General features: G+C 35.3%; 2 protein-coding genes across 2 annotated transcripts in view; one reads left to right on the top strand and one right to left on the bottom strand.

Annotated features, from left to right (window-relative positions):
* Positions 1-9,819, top strand: part of LOC143252374 (putative cystathionine gamma-lyase 2) — an 89,880-nt gene extending 80,061 nt beyond the window's left edge. Inside the window, exon 11 of the transcript XR_013028971.1 lies at positions 9,216-9,819. The gene's annotated coding sequence lies outside the window, so the exon portion shown is untranslated. The remainder of the gene's footprint in view (positions 1-9,215) is intronic.
* Positions 9,497-17,447, bottom strand: part of LOC143232552 (mitofusin-2-like) — a 99,800-nt gene continuing 91,849 nt past the window's right edge. The window contains exons 15-16 of the mRNA XM_076468126.1: positions 16,834-17,075; positions 9,497-11,668 (exon numbers count right to left, since the gene is read on the bottom strand). Coding sequence (XP_076324241.1) covers positions 11,599-11,668; positions 16,834-17,075 — 312 coding nt within the window. The 3' untranslated portion in view covers positions 9,497-11,598. The remainder of the gene's footprint in view (positions 11,669-16,833; positions 17,076-17,447) is intronic.

The following is a 17,447-nucleotide window of genomic DNA, read 5'->3' as shown; positions in this document are numbered from 1 at the left end:
TTCCATCACCTTTTGATTGTTATCTCGTCTGTCGTGGGTTGAAGACCTTACCAGTAAGAATGCGTCAGCACGAAAAAAATGCTTTAGATATTGCTTGTTTTCTGGAAGGACACCCGATGGTGAAGAAGGTTCTCTATCCAGGTGAGTGAATATTTAACGCCTGTTAACCTCCATGTAGAAGCACTTGCATGTTTTGGTGTGATTAATTAAAACTAGGAAGCATTAGTTGTATTTTGAACTTGGTTTGAAATTGCCGTAGCAGCTGCAATACTTGGTAGTCAACAGGTTAAGACTAGTTAGTGTTAAGATACACTTATCTAATTAACGACATCTTAGTATTACATCCTTATTAATGACGAGGGTTGTTGTTGATGTAGGTTTATATTATATAGTGATAATTTCAGCAATATGTTTATTGTTTAAAAACAACAGCGGGCTAATTTGGATTGAAAGTGAAACAATTTGTAAGTAGATCAAATGCATGTATAGTGCTGACAACTAGCGTTGAAGTTAGGTATTATTAAGAACGAATTAACTCGTCCGTGGCACTGTTTTACCAATCGGCTTGAGCGAGATATCTCGTCTACGGCACTGAACTGGTTAATGTAATTAATAAATTGAAAAATAATAAAATACGGCATTTTTCAAGAATTCGTCTATTAAAGTTCACGATCAAGTATCAATTAATTAATAACTTAGTTTAATTCTTTTATTTTAGTAAAAACTGTATTGTTTGAAAGGTATTCCATTCAATAACAAAACTGAGATTTCTCTTAAAGATAGAGAAATGATCATTATATTATATTCTTCAAAAAATAAACAAAAACGATTTAGTAACAATGAAAGAAATATATCTTAAAGAGGTACAAAAAGTAAACTAAATAAAAGATCGATAAAAGATTTAAAATGATCGATAACTGCGTGAATTATGAGGTAAAATACCATATTCTGAATAATAAAATAAAACTAGAGTAATATACTGTGTGAATAGCAAGGTAAAAGGTAGAGTACCAAGCTATGTGAGTCATATGATAAAAACTAGAGCAATATACTGTGTGAATAATAAGGTAAAAAAACAACAACTGGAATTTAATAATTTACCCCTAAAATTTGGACTAATATCGCAAATGTTTATTTTGTCCAAGGATTGTGTCTCTCTCTCTTAGGTCAATATATTGTTTATAATTAAGCATAAAGCTACTCAAGGGCTATCTGCGCTAGCCGTCCCAAAATTAGCAGTGTAAGAGTAGAGGGAAGGCAGCTAGTCATCACCACCCACCGCCAACTCTTGGGCTACTCTTTTACCAACGAATAGTGGGATTGACCGTTACGCCTCTGCGGCTGAAAAAGCGAGCATGTTTGGTTTGAAAGGGATTGGAACCCGCAACCCTCAGATTTCGAGTCGAACGCCTTAACCCACCTGACCATGCTGGCCCAGGGTCAAAACAAGAGACTGTTGAGAAGCTCTATTGTTCTCAGCTAACTTTCATTACATTACCTTTCATCCTGTTTCATTATAGTTATTTCTCACGTTTTAACAACTCAGTTATTCATTTATTACGAGTTAATCATGATCTATATGTGTATTATTCTCCATTTTGGTTTCAGTTCTTGAGACGATAATAATGGAAGCTTTAGGTATTTGTGTTTTATAGCCGGCAATTATACAATTATGTTCTATCTCGTTCCGTTTGGTTTTTCAAGAGGATAATTACGATTCATTGAAAATTGTTTTAGATATATAAAACAAAACTTTATATACCTCTCACCTGGCAAAAATCAGCAGAAAAAAAAGGTCAATTGTATAATTTAATATTTTTCCCCGACGAAACCGAAAAATGATTACAACAAGATGTAAGAAAAAATTGAACCCATATTAAGTTATGAATGATGTATATATTTTATTGCGGTTAAAATGTGTGGCTGCGCTTACTGGAATGTTTCTCATTTTGATTTTTATTAGCTGATAATCAGTTTTTATCTATATTCACCCTATCTCGTAAACTAAAACTAAGAATAGTGTTATTGTTTCTTGTGGAATCTTATCTGAGGAAACAAACAAAGAACGTGTCACGGTGAATAACAAGATAATTCAGGTCTATTGGAAATAATGCAAGCTAAATTTTTCGCGTCTTTTTTATGTCTCGATTCTTGTAACCTCATATCATAAGAAAAGTCGTGTAATGACATTTTGAGCATAAAGCATGTGCTAAATTTTTTCAGTTCCTAATTTCTTATTTTGCATTTACAACTATGACAAATATTTTGTTTCATATTGTTTGGATATTCTTCATTGCTATATGTATTCTTTGAAAGGTATTAAACTGCTTAAGATAATTTCAAATGTTATTAATTTCTGTACTAAGGAAGGTATTAAGCTGTTTAAGATAATTAGAGATATTATTAATTTCTATTCTCTGAAAGGTATTAAGATGTTTAAGATAATTTGAAATATTATTAATTCATGTTTTAAGGAAGGTATTAAGCTGTTTAATATAACGTGGAATATTATTAATTTCTGTTTTAAGAAAGGTATTAAACCAGGGGTGTGCAACAGGCGGCCCGCGGGCCACAACCCGGCCCGCCAAGCCATTTAGTGTGGCAATAATCAGTGATGACGAGAAACCCACTTGTTGAGAAATTTATATGCAAAAACGGCTCGTTTGGGCTGAGAAAACACTTTACATAGAAGAGCGAACAACGTTTCGACCTTCTTCGGTCATCGTCAGGTTGGAATATTTTTAAAAGCATCGATCCTACGGGATTCCCAGGCTTCGACTCGACAAACTTCTAAAATTATCTTTGCAAGAGAGGAGAAGGCCGAATTCGATTGGTCGGCCTCCTTAGGGCATGAATAGGTGACGTGCACTAGCACTATTGTCTACGACTCAACGTCATGTCCTGAACCTCGCCTTCGCCCGCTGGCGACAGTTTTCCCTAACCTCTGCTGTCCGTCATTCATTATTGGTGAAAATTTTATTACCTTTTACAGTTACTACAAGAGATTGAAGGTAAATTGATTATTATTTAGCATATTGTTGTGACTTTACTGAATTTATTAAAATTTTTGCTTTCAGATGCATCTGATTCTATGTACAGTGTGACCTCGTTATTCGCGGGGGTTACGTTCTTTACCCTCCCGCGAATAGCGAAAAACCGCGAATATTGGATGCAGTTTTGAAACATATATGTATGCGATTATATACTATATGAAATGCTTCCCAAACACTAATGATACTTATACTCATTGATGCAGTAATAATGAAGCAATATTGCATACTGTTATGTATTTCACTAAATTGTACCGTGCGTTACCGGGCTGTGCTTTGCCGTTTGCGTTGTTGGGGAAGCTGAGGCAGTCAGCCAATAGCAGTCCAATCTTGTTTGGTGAAGACGACAATTGATAAAACGGCTTGATTGTGTAAATACAACAGAAATCTCCTCGAAAAGCCCTTTCAGTCTCTGTGACCTACAAAACGCAGTTCGCGCATAACCCGCGAATATGCGGGCCGCGAATGGCGAACCGCAAATAGGCGAGGTCACACTGTATTTTGCTATTCTCAATTAATTTAAGTACCGGAAGGCTATGATCGGGATGCCAATTTAGAAACATGTGTTTCTGTCCATAAGAGGTTCCATGTGTAAATAAATTCTATGATTTTTTTACTTTGCTATTTTCGTGAGAATAATTTTGTTTTGATTTCAGGGCTAGTAAAATGTCAGCAGTTAAGAAACGAAAATTGATGATGAGGAAGGTTATTCAACAGTGAATGGTGCACAAAATATCTTGTTGTCCCACATAATCAAGGTGTTGTCTGCCTCGTCTGTCAAACTACAATTGCAGTCATGAAAGAGTACAATATTAAGCGACATTACGCAACTAAGCACTCCTCCCAGTTTGATGAAATTGTTGGTCAGGCACGAAAGGACAAAATTGAACATTTAAAACATCCATTGAAAAGCAACAAGGTGTTTTTACCACTTTCAAGAAAAATTCAGAACTGGTGACAAAACTGAGTTTTAAGCTTTGTGAATGTATGGCAGAAAAGGGAAAGCCTTTCAGTGATGGAAAATTTATTAAAATTGTTTAACAATATTCACAGAATATGCATGTCAGAGAAAAATATTTGGTGGAGCAAACTAGCCTTTCCCGCTTTACTGTCTCACGCAGGACAAAAGATCTTTCAGAGGACATCAAAGAAACTTTGAAAGAGAGATTGAATTCGTGTGAAGCTTTCAGTCTGGCTTTGGATGAAAGCACTGATATCAATGACACATCTCAACTTGTCATTTTCATCAGAGCTGTTACTGCAGGCTTTGATGTTTTCGAAGAGTTTTTTAGATATGGCAAGCCTTTCCTCCACAACCACTGGACAGGATATTTGTGAACAAGTGCTTAAGATTGTAGAAAAGTTTGAACTGAATCCTTATAAATTATGTGGTGTTACAACAGATGGTGCTCCTTCCATGACAGGTAGGACAAATGGATTCACCAAGAAATTTCTAACTGCAATTGGAGCACAAGACGTAGTTGTAAGCCATTGCATTATTCACCAAGAGAGCTTGTGCACCAAAGTTCTGGATTTTGCAGAAGTCAAGAAAAATGTCGTCCAATGCGTAAATTATATTCGAACACGAGGATTAAATCATCGACAATTTAAAACTTTTTTTCGATGAGCTGGACAGTGAGTATTCAGATGTTTTGTACTTCTCTGCTGTACGTTGGCTTAGTAGAGCTGCTACTTTGAAGAGATTCTGGAATCTGCGAGAGGAGATTAAGTTCTTCATGGAGAGCAAACGTCAGAATGTGGACTTCTTGAGCAATGAGAACTGGCTGAATGACTTAGCATTCCTCACAGACATTACACAGCATCTGTCTGATTTAAACTTAAAACTACAAGGGAAAAGTCAACTTGTGAATAAGTTGTTTGAGCATATTTGTGCTTTTGAGAAGAAATTGGAACTTTTCCAGGTTCAGTTGAGAAGAGCCATATTGACCCATTTTACATGTCTTGCAACCAGGAAACTGGAATTTCCTAATCTGGATTGCACCAAATATGGAACCACTGTACAAAAGTTGCGTGATGAGTTTGCAAACAGATTTCCAGATTTCAGACAAACTGAAATTAGATTGAAATTGTTCGCTCAACCTTTTGATTTGGCAGTGGAAGACAGTCCTGATGATTGCCAAATGGAACTCATTGAACTGCAGGCTGACATGGACACTAAAAGGAAATTCTCTGAAAACAGTTTGCTAGACTTTTACAAACTCTGTGTACGTGAAAAGTTTCCCAATTTGTCCCGTCATGCACAAAGAATTGCCTCCCTTTTTGGTAGCACCTACTGCTGTGAGCAATTTTTCTCCAAAATGAAGCTCATCAAAACCAAATGTAGAAGTCAGCTGACTGATGAACATTTGACCAGTCAGTTAAGAGTGGCAACCACTTCTGTCAAAGCTGATATTGACAAGCTCTGCAAGGACTCTAAATTTCAAGTGTCGCACTAAAATGATCACTCATGCAAAAATATAAAATATTATTGCTTGCATTTTGAGAATTTTTTTTAATTTATTGTGCATGTACACGAATAAGCTTGTTTTTTAAGTGGCCCCGCTTGATTGATGAAGTTGGTTATATGGCCCACCGACGAAAAATGTTGCACACCCCTGTATTAAACTGTTTAAGATAATTTGAAATAATATTAATTTTTGTACTAAGGAAGGTATTAAGCTGTTTAAGATAATTTGAGATATTATTAATTTCTATTGTTTGTTTCTATTGTTTCAATTGGAGATTCGGAATCCTTTACACAGAAGGACAGACTCTGTATCAGTGATTTGTTATCAGTAGAATTAAAGAGGCAAAGTCCGGTTTGAGGTTTTAACTGTCAGGGACACGGAGAAAATATTTGTTTGTTTTATGAATTTCGCTCCAAGATACACGAGGGCTATCTGCGCTAGCCTTCCCTAATTTATCAGCATAACTCTAGAGGTAACTCAGCCTGTCATTACACCCTCCGCCAACTCATTGACTACTCTTTTACAAACAAATAGTGGGATTACCCGTACATTATAATGACCGCGCGGCTGAAAAAATAATCATGTTTGGTGTGATTCTTGGATTACGAGTCGAGCGCCTTAACAGCTTGGCCATGTCGATCACAAAGGTGGTAAAGGACTATTGGGTTATCGTTGTAAAGTTAAAAACGAAATAAATACATAAATTGTATTTAAATAAAACAAAAGGGAAATGAACAGATGACTCTAGATGATGGCCAGTGGATAAATACACAGTCATCAGAATGAATCAGACAAATCAGACTTCAATTTCCGACTTTTAACTCTCCCAGGACAGGAAGGAGTCTGTCTACAAACGTTAAAACTACGTTTACAATTCACCTGCTCTCTGTAACTGACCAATAATAACAAAGGTATACAACAGTCGTAAACAAACCGCCACGTATACAAGGTAAAGTTTGAGACACAATACAGCTATCCTACAGAACAGCAGGTAAATAGTTTCCGTTATCAGACTATGTTACACAAAGTAGTACCAAACGTTGAATTTGGCAAAACATAGCGATTATATTCCGAACTATAATTAGAAATTTTTTAGTTCTTTTTTTTTTTTGTTTTGCTATTTTGCGAATAACACATACACGTGATACGTTATTAAGTGATTGGTAACAACACAGCTACGCGCTGAGCTATCTGTATTTGACCCACCGCGGGTGAAGAAACCCGATTTTTAATTATTATAAGCTTCTCATTTTTACCGCTCAGCCACGGACGGCCAAAAGTATTTACATGCAATAAATAGTCTTCAAAATATTTACATAAACTCCGTAAGCACAACATACACTTTCTACTATCCTTATTAGTTCTTGATTTATGAGTTTTTTTAGTTATTTATTCTCACGTTAGAATCGAACTTGTTTAAATTCCGACACCAGATTTGTATCGCACTAGCTATTTAAACTATATTTAAATATCATTATCTGAGGATACGGTTGATTAATAACGAAAATCTCGGCCATATCATGATATATAACGTAAAAAAAACATATGTAGATAAATATTAGGACAATTGTAGCCTTTCAGATTTGGTATCGCTGTCATTATCAATGAGGTCCAACAGTTTACTGTAATTATCATCCTGATCTCAGCACTTGCACACTTTTATAAGCATCACATCTAATGTCAACATACACGTTAATACTGAGTCAGACAAAATAGTTAGTAACGATTAATGGTTAGTTTACGTTGACGAGAATTACGTTTACTAGATCAACTTATGTTCGAATTGACATAAGAGTTTCGTCAATTATTTTTATGATTTTCTCCACTAGTGAACATTATTTATGATACTTTACACGATTTGTTGGAACTGTTTTGTTTTACAATCATATTATTTGTCGTAATCACATTTCGAGTTTTTAATGGTTTGTTTCATTGTAGTCGTTTTAGTTTTTAAGGAATTATGTTGCAACCAATTTCTTGACCTGTGCACCGCGATAAAAGTAATTGTATCTGTTCTAATAGAGCTGATATTAGTCACAACGGGATAGAAGAGGAATACAGAAAAATGGAATTACAGATAATTTGATACGTCTATCTGTCGGACTGGAAGGGCCTGGCATGGCCAAGCGCGTAAGGCGTGCGACTCATAATCCGAGGGTCGCGTTTTCGCGCCCGCGTCGCGCTAAACATACTCGCCCTCCCAGCCGTGGGGGCGTATAATGTGACGGTCAATCCCACTATTCGTTGGTAAAGAGTAGCCCAAGAATTGGCGATGGGTGGTGTTGACTAGCTGCCTTCCCTCTAGTCTTATACTGCTAAATTAGGGACGGCTAGCACAGATAGCCCTCGAGTAGATTTGTGCGAAATTCCAAAACAAACAAACATCGGACTGGAAGATACGGAGGATTTACTAAACGATCTACAACAGGCACTGGATAAAACTGTTTCTGTCTGAATGTAATGGAATTAATTATGAGTTGAAAGATAAACTAGTTTTATAATTTGAAAACGTAAAAGTTAGAGGGACGATAAAACAGTGATACTAACATTTAAAACATTAATAAAGTTCATATGATTCTCTTACGCCAGTGTTTATGTGTACTCAACGGACGAAAAGATTGTGTATTTTTTTATTAAAATGTAATAAGTAATTACTGTTAATAACACAATTAACCATTTCGCATACGGAAAAGTCCTTCAAATTATTCGGTATGACCATCAGTTAAATCGGGAAAAATGTGTGAAAAACTGCAATAAATATCAACCTAATCAGGAAAAATGTGTGAACTCTTAATGCATAACATTACGGATTTAGTTATTTAAGTATTGTATTACTTATTACCTGTTGCAGAATTTAAGGCTGTCTCAAGTACGTCTTTAAAATAAACTTTGATTATATTAGTACACAAATGTTATAGATTAGCCAGTTTTAATTAAGTACGTGTATATTAGTTCAGCAGACAACAGAAATTACTTTCAGTCCTGTGTGCATCTTTACAGTATAATTGGAAATAAATTTGATATTTTAATCAAACGATTGATTGTCCTGTCCAAAACAAATAATAAACTTTTGTTAAATGCAAGTCGATTTGGTTTGTTTGTTTTGAATTTCGCGCTACGCTACACGAGGGCTATCTGCGCTAGCCGTCCTTAATTTAGCAGTGTAAGACTAGAGGGAAGACAATTAGCTAGTCATCACCAGCCAGTGCAAACTCTTGGGTTACTCTTTTACCAACGAATAGTGGGACTGACCGTTACATTATAATGTCCCCACGGCTGAAAGGGCCAACATGTTTGGTGTGACGGGGATTCGAACCCGCGACCCTCAGATTACGACTCGAGTGCCTTAACCCACCTGGCCATGCTGGGCCAAATACAAGTCAAACATAAGTGTTATATTTAAAGTTAACCACTTTTCTTACAATGGCAGTAAATGTTTCAGGTTGAGGAACTCTTTGGTGTACATTCTAGGCTGGTTACTGCAAAAGAAAGGGAGGGCGTGCACTTTGCAAGTGCCTTTATTATTATAAACATAATTTAGAATATTACACAACTTATGTAAAACATTCAGTCGTTCTAAGGTACATCTTTTAGTGTTTTAGTCTTTGAAAGTAAATTAAAGTTAACTTTTTTGTGTTTGAATAACATGTATCATTACAAACGTGATTTTTTTCTATTCACAATTGCTTTGAAAAAGAGTAAATTATTAAATATAAATAACACCAAGGGAGTAACTTATTCTTTATATAAGGAATACAAATCAGATCTTTCCTGAAGGTTTATCTAATAATTGTGGGTAAAGTTACATTTAAAATGTTCACTACTCTGTGGAAATACATATAAAAATTAACTGCTTTCTATATTCGCTTATTTTCTTCAATTAATTTGTACAATAATGCAGACGTGAAATGTGCAGTATGTGTGATAAACTCGTACATTTGAATTTAGCGTACGAAAAAAAGACTTGAAACCTATATATTTTGTGAACTAGTCAAAGTTTATTTTATATTCTTCAAATCTTTTATTTAATAAATCTTACAAACATTACTTATAAAAAAAGCAGCAGCAATGGCATTGTTGTATCTTATCCATTTCTTAAGAACTAAATTACAACAAATACCTTTATCCTGTTACAAGTTAAAAATACATCTAGATATTTACCAGAAATGGTTTGTATGTTCTTTCCAATTAAATAACGTCTCTCTTTCAATGCACCAAATATTTCTACATGCTTATGGAAAGTAACTGTTGAATGTGAACCATAAATTTTTCAATAAACATTTTAATACTTATAAAAAAAATGAGCAGTTAAAAAAACAGACATGCAGTGTATTTTTCAAATCAGAAATTTGCTGAAATTATAATTTTTTTAACAGGCAACTAGTATGTGACAAATTAATTCAAATATTCAACCATAAAACTATGTATCTTTTTCTGTGAGACATCAAATATTTAAGATGCTGATTTTGAATTTATTCATCTACATTTTATAAGTTAAAAGCTGTAACACTGATGTGTTAAACCTAAGACAGAGGTGAAGGCACTTCCACATAAACATGGTACATAGTACCCTCCTGAGATATTGTAAAAAATCTTGCAATCTGTCCAGTATTACAAAGGTTATCTTTGAGAAGCAATAGTAATTCTTTCTTATATTATTGAATCACTAACGTATTCACCCATGATTTAAATAAAATAATTTTCAATCAGTTAATCAACAATTTACACAAGAAATTTCATTAAACATCACTATCTGTTTCAGTGAAAAACACAGAAACAATGCTGGAAGAACTGATTTATCTTTAGTAAAATCCACTGGTAATGTGGGGCACACAATAATCAATGGTTTAAATATGAGCAGACTCTTTGAAGATACTTTTCCTGCAAAATCCTGTTATCGTGAAGCTTATGATCTTCTGTTGTAACAACAGCATATAAAAGATAAACATGTTTCAGTTACTGATTCAAAATTAGTTTTGAATTTCAGTTACTTCAATAGTGAACTAAACATGAGACATTATTTGAAAAATTCTGAAGCAATGGTCTTGCACAGACTTACAAATAAACCTCAACTTTCATCAGAACAAGCTTCTGTCACCTTCTTAATTGCAAGTTAAATGCACAAGAGAAAATAAACAAGCCTAAATATCTGAAAAGTGCAGAAGACCACCAGGTGTATATGTATGTATGTATACATAGATATTTCCCAAACAATAAAACGTAGGTCACAGAAACTCAAAAAATATAATGTTTCTAGAATTACACATTTCCATATGGAATAGTTTATTAAAGCTCTGTATAATAACAGTTTTGGCTTACACACAGATTCTATACACTTTTTAAAATACTATATTTAAACATTTTCACATTATCAGCATTGAGTTACATTATTTGAAAACAGTTATTCAATCGCAATTTTCATCTCATGTAAATATACTTCTATACTGCTTTACTTAAACCTTTCATTATAAGATGTTCTGAGCAGTTAAAAATTACAGACCATATAGTTAAACAACAACAACAGTTTCTACTCATCTTAACAAAATTTAAATCAATTATTAAACTACTTTCAGATATTCCACAAGAGTAACTTAAATTGCATCTCCAAAAGAATAGCCTAATACAAACACCTACTTAATACAAGATAAACAATCAGTCAACTGTCTTTTACTTATAACATATATCAAAATGTAAATAACAACAAGTAATCAAGATCAGGCTACAAATTCATTTATTATTTCTTACTGTTTATCAATTACTTTGCAAAATGTTAAGAATAAGCAGATGACGGAGCATAAAAAATATCTTATTTATGTATTTTAATTTGTATTATTTGTATAAATACTTGCATTTTATTGCAGTATTCACATCAACAAATATTTTGAGCACATTCATCATCAATGACTCATACAAATAATTTCTGTGCTAGAGTATAAAGTTTTTTCTACAAAAACAGTTTTTTTAAAACTATATGATTACATCAACACTCCTGAATCAATGACTGGTGGATCTAAAACTTACATAATCAACACAGTTACGCCAAATATAGAGTTGCCATTAGTTAATAACTTGAACAATTTTCACTGGTCACACTGAAGGTACTGTTGGCTAAAAGTCTCAAGTTTACTCATCAAGTAACCAGCCTTATTTCTACAGAAAGAACAAAAAAGAAAAATATACCAACAACCAAAAATAAGTTCATTTATATAATCACATTCCAATAAACGAAAATAAAAAAGTTGCACAAATCAAAAGGATCCCCAAAGTACAGGCTATAATGTGGGATATAAAATGTACTTAAGGTTTAGGAGGTAACTGTGGAAATAGGACCCACATTGCAGTTGGTATACACCCCCTGTCAGTTTTAACCTCCATTTGCTAGTCATTTGAAGAAGTTCATAAATAATAATAATCAAAATTAAATAACAAAATAATTAAAAGAAATAGAAATTAGGAGAGTGAAATGTGGGTACTTAAGCCCACTATGTCTCACCCCTATAACACTCTTCACTGCTTGCAGACAGTTGTGGAAAGGTGATTGCTTTCCAAAGTAAAGCAAAATGAAAATGAAAAGAGTAACAACAACAAGACACTACCACCTAGGGGTAAGTAAGATAATTACATGGAATACTAACTTCAGCAGGTAATGTAATGTATGAACTCTTCTTTAAATAACTTGGAAGTGTTTCACAACGAACTAGTTCAATTGTGAAAAATTAAGAAATGTTCAGTAAAATAATTTTTTTACTTGAAAATTCATGATTTATTACTGTGTCGACAATAATATCTTCATGTTTAAATGATACACGTCTTCCTTGAAGACTGCCTAGCATGTTAGCTATTAATGTTAAATCACAAGTCTTTAGTATGCCAAACTTTGAAAATCATCCAACTGAAATATATTTGTTTGGTAGTATTAAAGTTGTAATTAACAAATTAATAAGCTGATACACATAAAGGTTAACATACATAATAACTGTATAAATAATAATTTACAAGTGCAATAATCACAACGGTACTGCTCCACTGTTATATGATAAATATCACCAGTACTTTACAGATATATCTCGAACTCAGTTGGTTGGTTGGTTGATTTAGTGCTTTATGGCACAAAGTAGCTAGGCTATCTGTGCCAAACATCCGGTAAAAAGTTAAAAGGAAATTAAGGTAAAACAAAACAAAGTTAAAAACATAAATAGTATAAAACCAATGTGTACATCTAGTCTACAATGTTAAGAGAAAAACTACAGCAATTCAACTTGTGAAGGCCTTTCTGTAGCGTAACTAATTATCATAACTCGCCAGGAAGACTAACAAGTAAGTACAAAAACCACCGTCAGTCACCTGAAGTTGGCCTTACCAGTCCTGGTTCCGAGTTACTTGACGTTATGACTATTTTCAAAAAGGAAAGTAATAAAAAGGTTTTAAAAGACGTGTAGCAAAATTACAATAATAACTCGCCAGGATGACTAATTGGTAGTTAAAACAGCAGCGTTAGTCAACTGAAGTTGGCATTTCCAATCCTGGTTTCGCGTTATTTAATGTTGTGGTCGGTTTCTAATTTCAAATCGAACTAGATGAACTGTGATTTTTAAAAGGGCGCCATATTAAAAAGTTGTAACGTATAAATTAAAACTTAAATGGCATTAAAAAGATTAATGGTCTTTAAAAAACTAAAAGCATTATCACGTTGGACAGTGTCACCATCACCAATAACACTGCCTAACGTTATGGACAAACCTCGGGACAGAACATGTTTTAAATGGTGCCATCATTGAGAGTCGTAATGATGAGAAGAAAGTAAAATGTGGCTTATCGTGATCTGAGTTTTACACAAACTACACACTGGTGCATCAGTTCCAGATAAAAGAAAATGATGAGTTAAAAACTGTGACCAATGCATAGTCTAGTTAGAACAACTTCCTCTTTCCAATCCTTACAGAAGCAAGATGGCCAAAGTCCAATATAGGGTTTTATTTGGAAAAGTTTGTTTTCGTGTTGTTCACTCCAAGTCGACTGCCAGCTGGCATGGAGCCGAGTCTTGATGACAGGACCACAGTTCATGTATGGGACAGGCACAGCTGTGATAGTGCCAGAGCAGACAGACTTAGCTGCAGTGTCGGTGAGCTCATTCCTGCGAATACCAACGTGGCCCGGTATCCAGAAAAGCTGTATAGAAGTAGATGTTAAAGAGAAATGGGCCAGTCAGTTTTGAATATCGGCGAGAACAAGATGTGAACCAATGTGAAGCGATTCCAAGTCCAGTAGAAAACTAAGCGAGTTAGTATAAATAGTGCAGTTTGAGTACTGCTTAGCTTCTTTGTGATCCAGGGCAAGAGAAATGGCATACAGTTCAGCAGTGAACACAGAAGCTATAGAGGGGATTCTGCATGCAACCATCAAGCCACAACAAACCATGGCAGAGTCCACACAGTCACTTGATTTTGAACCATCTGTATAAATAGGAATGAAAGGATGGTTCAAAAGATGTTCAGCTAATAGCAGACAGTATTTCCAATCAGGAGTGTCTACTTTTCTCAGATGGCTTAAAGATATGTTACAATTGGGAACTGTAAGAAGCCATGATGGGATGGGTTGACCAATGAATACAGCAATGTCATCCACGGACAGACCCAATTCATCCACATGCACCTGGACAAGAAGGCTGAAAGGAACAATGGCAGACTGTCTGGTCTGATAAAGCATGTCCCATCAAGGAAGGAAAACATAACCCTAGGTGGGAAACTTTGGTAAGGAATGAAATTTCGAAGCATATAGTAAAGACAGTTGCAAACAGCGGAGGTGCAAAGAAGATTCATGAAACTATGTATGAGCTCTGAACTGGGGAAGTGCAGAAATCCCCAGTGCAGAGGCGAAGTCTTTGATGATGAATAGGGTCTACCATCTTTAAGACTGATGGTCTAGCAGAGCCATAGACCAGTGATCCATAGTCGAATTTCGATCGAATAAGAGCACAATACATCTTTAGCATAGAACGTCAAACCGCTCCCCAGATGGTGGAAGAGAGGACACGGAGAATGTTCAGTGCTCTTGTAGATTTGACCTGTAGCTGCTTGATGTGTGGTATAAAGGTCAGCTTATTGTTAAAGATAAGCCCCAAGAACTCAATCTCAGGGATCATAGGCAGTACAACTTGGAGTTCAGTATCAGGGTGAATACCCTATTGTCAGCAAAAGTGCAAAAAAAAAGTTTTAGAGAGAGAGAAGTTAAAGCCGTTCTGTGGTCCACTTCAGTAAACAATTGGGGGCAGTCTGTAGCTGCCGCTCAATATAACTCATGTTCGACGACTGACATGAGATGTGAAAGAGGCCGCTGGAAAGCAATGCGGTTTGAGGGTGTGGGATATCTTCGGAAAGTATCCCATGCCCGTTTTTGAGCCTTGTGTGCCATGTGGAAGGCAGGATTCCACCATGGACGAGGATATAGTGGAAAACGTGGTCAAGGTTTTAGGAATGCATTGAGCAGCTGCTTGTATAATAGTCAGTTACTGCTGCCACACAGTCGTCTATTAATGGCTTACAGACGATGGCAGGATCAAGTTCTGTGACAGCAGTGAAAGAGGGCCAGTTTGCCTGATCCAGCTTCCACTGGGGCATGCAGGTCTGGTAGAATTGACTACAGCCAGTCTCTCTCAAGATTATAGGAAAATGATCACTGCCTCATGGATTATTGTCAACCCTCTATGAAAAATGGGAAAACAATGAAGGGGAGCAAATTGAGAGATCAATAGCAGTAAAGGACTAACAAGGTGCATGGAAATAAGTAGAAGAGCCAGTATTGAAAAGAGAAAGGTTGTGATCAGAGAGCATTTGCTTTACAGAGCAACCCCTTCCATCAATATCAGCACTTCCCAGAGGGATGATGTCCATTAAAGTCCCACAGGATGAAAAGGGATACGGGAACTGTTCAATGAGAGTATCAAGGTCTGGATTGATCATATGTCTCCCCAGGTGACAGGTAGAGAGAACAAACAGTGATGGTATGACCCAAGGAAACATGAATGGCTGCAGCCTCCAATGGTGTGTCAAGTGGCAAAGACAGGGTAAGCACATGCTGATTTTTATACAGAAACTGCCAAAAGGTTTCAGAAATGTTTCCTGTAAGAAAAGACAAACAGGATGGTAGAAAGCAATCAGTGTTTTGATGTCATCCAAATTAGAACGTAAACCACGACAGCTCCATTGTATCAGGGTGGCCATATTTATTTACGTGTAGGCAAATTGGGTGGAAAATCCTTCTGTTTATGATCACGTCTTTTTTCCTGTCTGTCCTTAGTCATCCTCCATGATCCTTCCCTGGGTCGATTGTGCAGGTTTTTGCTGTTGGAAGGAAATTCCAGAGACTGAAAATGTGAATGAATGATTGTTTAGCATCTTGGGGTGGAAGATGGAAGGTGGAAGGTGTTGAAGTTGATTCATCAACTTTTTTAACCATGGAGGTCAAACGACTTTCATTTGTTTGGAGAACAACCCTTTAGGAAGCACAGAGAGATCTGTCTGCACTCCCACAGTAGTTGTAGTACGAAGTGCAGCAGCATATGTCCGAGATGACGTGGTGGACAGAAATTTTCAAGCCTCAGGATAGGTAATGTTATGACTTGTTTTCAAATGCAACACCTCTTTTTCTTCCAACCATTTAGGGCAATGACGAAAGTAGGAAAGGTGAGAGCCATTGCAATTAATGTAATGAGGGTCTGTTTCACACTTGTAGGCAACATGGTCCTTGCCAGTGCAACGAGCACACGTAAAATACTGGAAAATATATAGCTTAGTTTTCTCACAAGGGCAGAAACTGTATCGTTTATCTAATTAACACTTCTTTAGACTTTTTTAATGAAAAACTGACAAGTGTACAAACAAAGATTAAATCAAAATGAAAACAGTCAGTATGTTGAAACTAATTTTATAATGCAACATCAGCATCTATAAAGTTATTTCACATGAAATAGCTGACTTTTCCTTAGTTGAAGAGTGACTGCAATTAGGGTAAGTTGGACACAGTACTTTGACGAGAGTGCTGTGCTTTTCATTTGTTTGTCATGCCAAGTTGTACTGTAATTGTGTTTGTGTTTCTTTGGAACGCTATACAAGATGATGTTTAAGAGAATTGAAACTATGTTTTCATATGAGTTCAAATTGGAAAAAAATGTAGACAAGGCTGCTGAAAACATAAATTTGGTTACTTAAATTTAATAAAAAAATTATTAATATGTTCATTTAAGATGTGAAAGTTTATCAAAATGGCTGAAGAAAACTGATTATACCAAACTGAAGCACTTCTTTAAATATCTTTACCTCAGAATCCTCGACATGGTTAAACATTCGTCCAGCTTCTCTACTTCTGTGTCAAGCGTTCTGATTTCTCCCTCCATTTCATTGATCACCTCAACAACAAGCTGACAAAGTCGAGCAAAGGTACTGCTCAGTTCCCTGTAACCAAAAATTTCTTTCTGCAAGCTACTCAGTAAACCTGAAAGCAGACCTTCTGAAATTTCTGTTGTATTATGATAATTCAAAAGTATCATTACAAAAAAAAACTAAAAAAAAAAAATATTTCATTGACATTAAAAGTGCTGGGATTCTTTTTCTAGTAATATATTTTTTTACATTACAATATATCTATAGCCCTTAATGCAGATACAATATTCTTCTTTTACCAGTTGTTTATCTTAACAAAATGTTTGTCATTTATACTGAGAAAGTTTACAAAACACAAGTAATGATTCTGACACAATACAAAACCTTAGTTAAAAGTGAGTCACAAATATCAAATACAAAACAAATGAATGTATTGTTCCAGTTGAAAGTTTATATTTTGTTATTGCAATTGTATTAACACAAGTACTCTTGAGAAACAAAACACTTTTATCAAAAAATAATGAAACAGAATATCAACTTGCCACCTATAC

Source organism: Tachypleus tridentatus, chromosome 1 (genome assembly GCF_004210375.1).
Source record: "Tachypleus tridentatus isolate NWPU-2018 chromosome 1, ASM421037v1, whole genome shotgun sequence".
Lineage (NCBI taxonomy): Eukaryota > Metazoa > Arthropoda > Merostomata > Xiphosura > Limulidae > Tachypleus > Tachypleus tridentatus.
The sequence above is the reverse complement of the archived record's forward strand: the minus strand, read 5'-3'. Positions and strand labels throughout refer to the sequence as shown.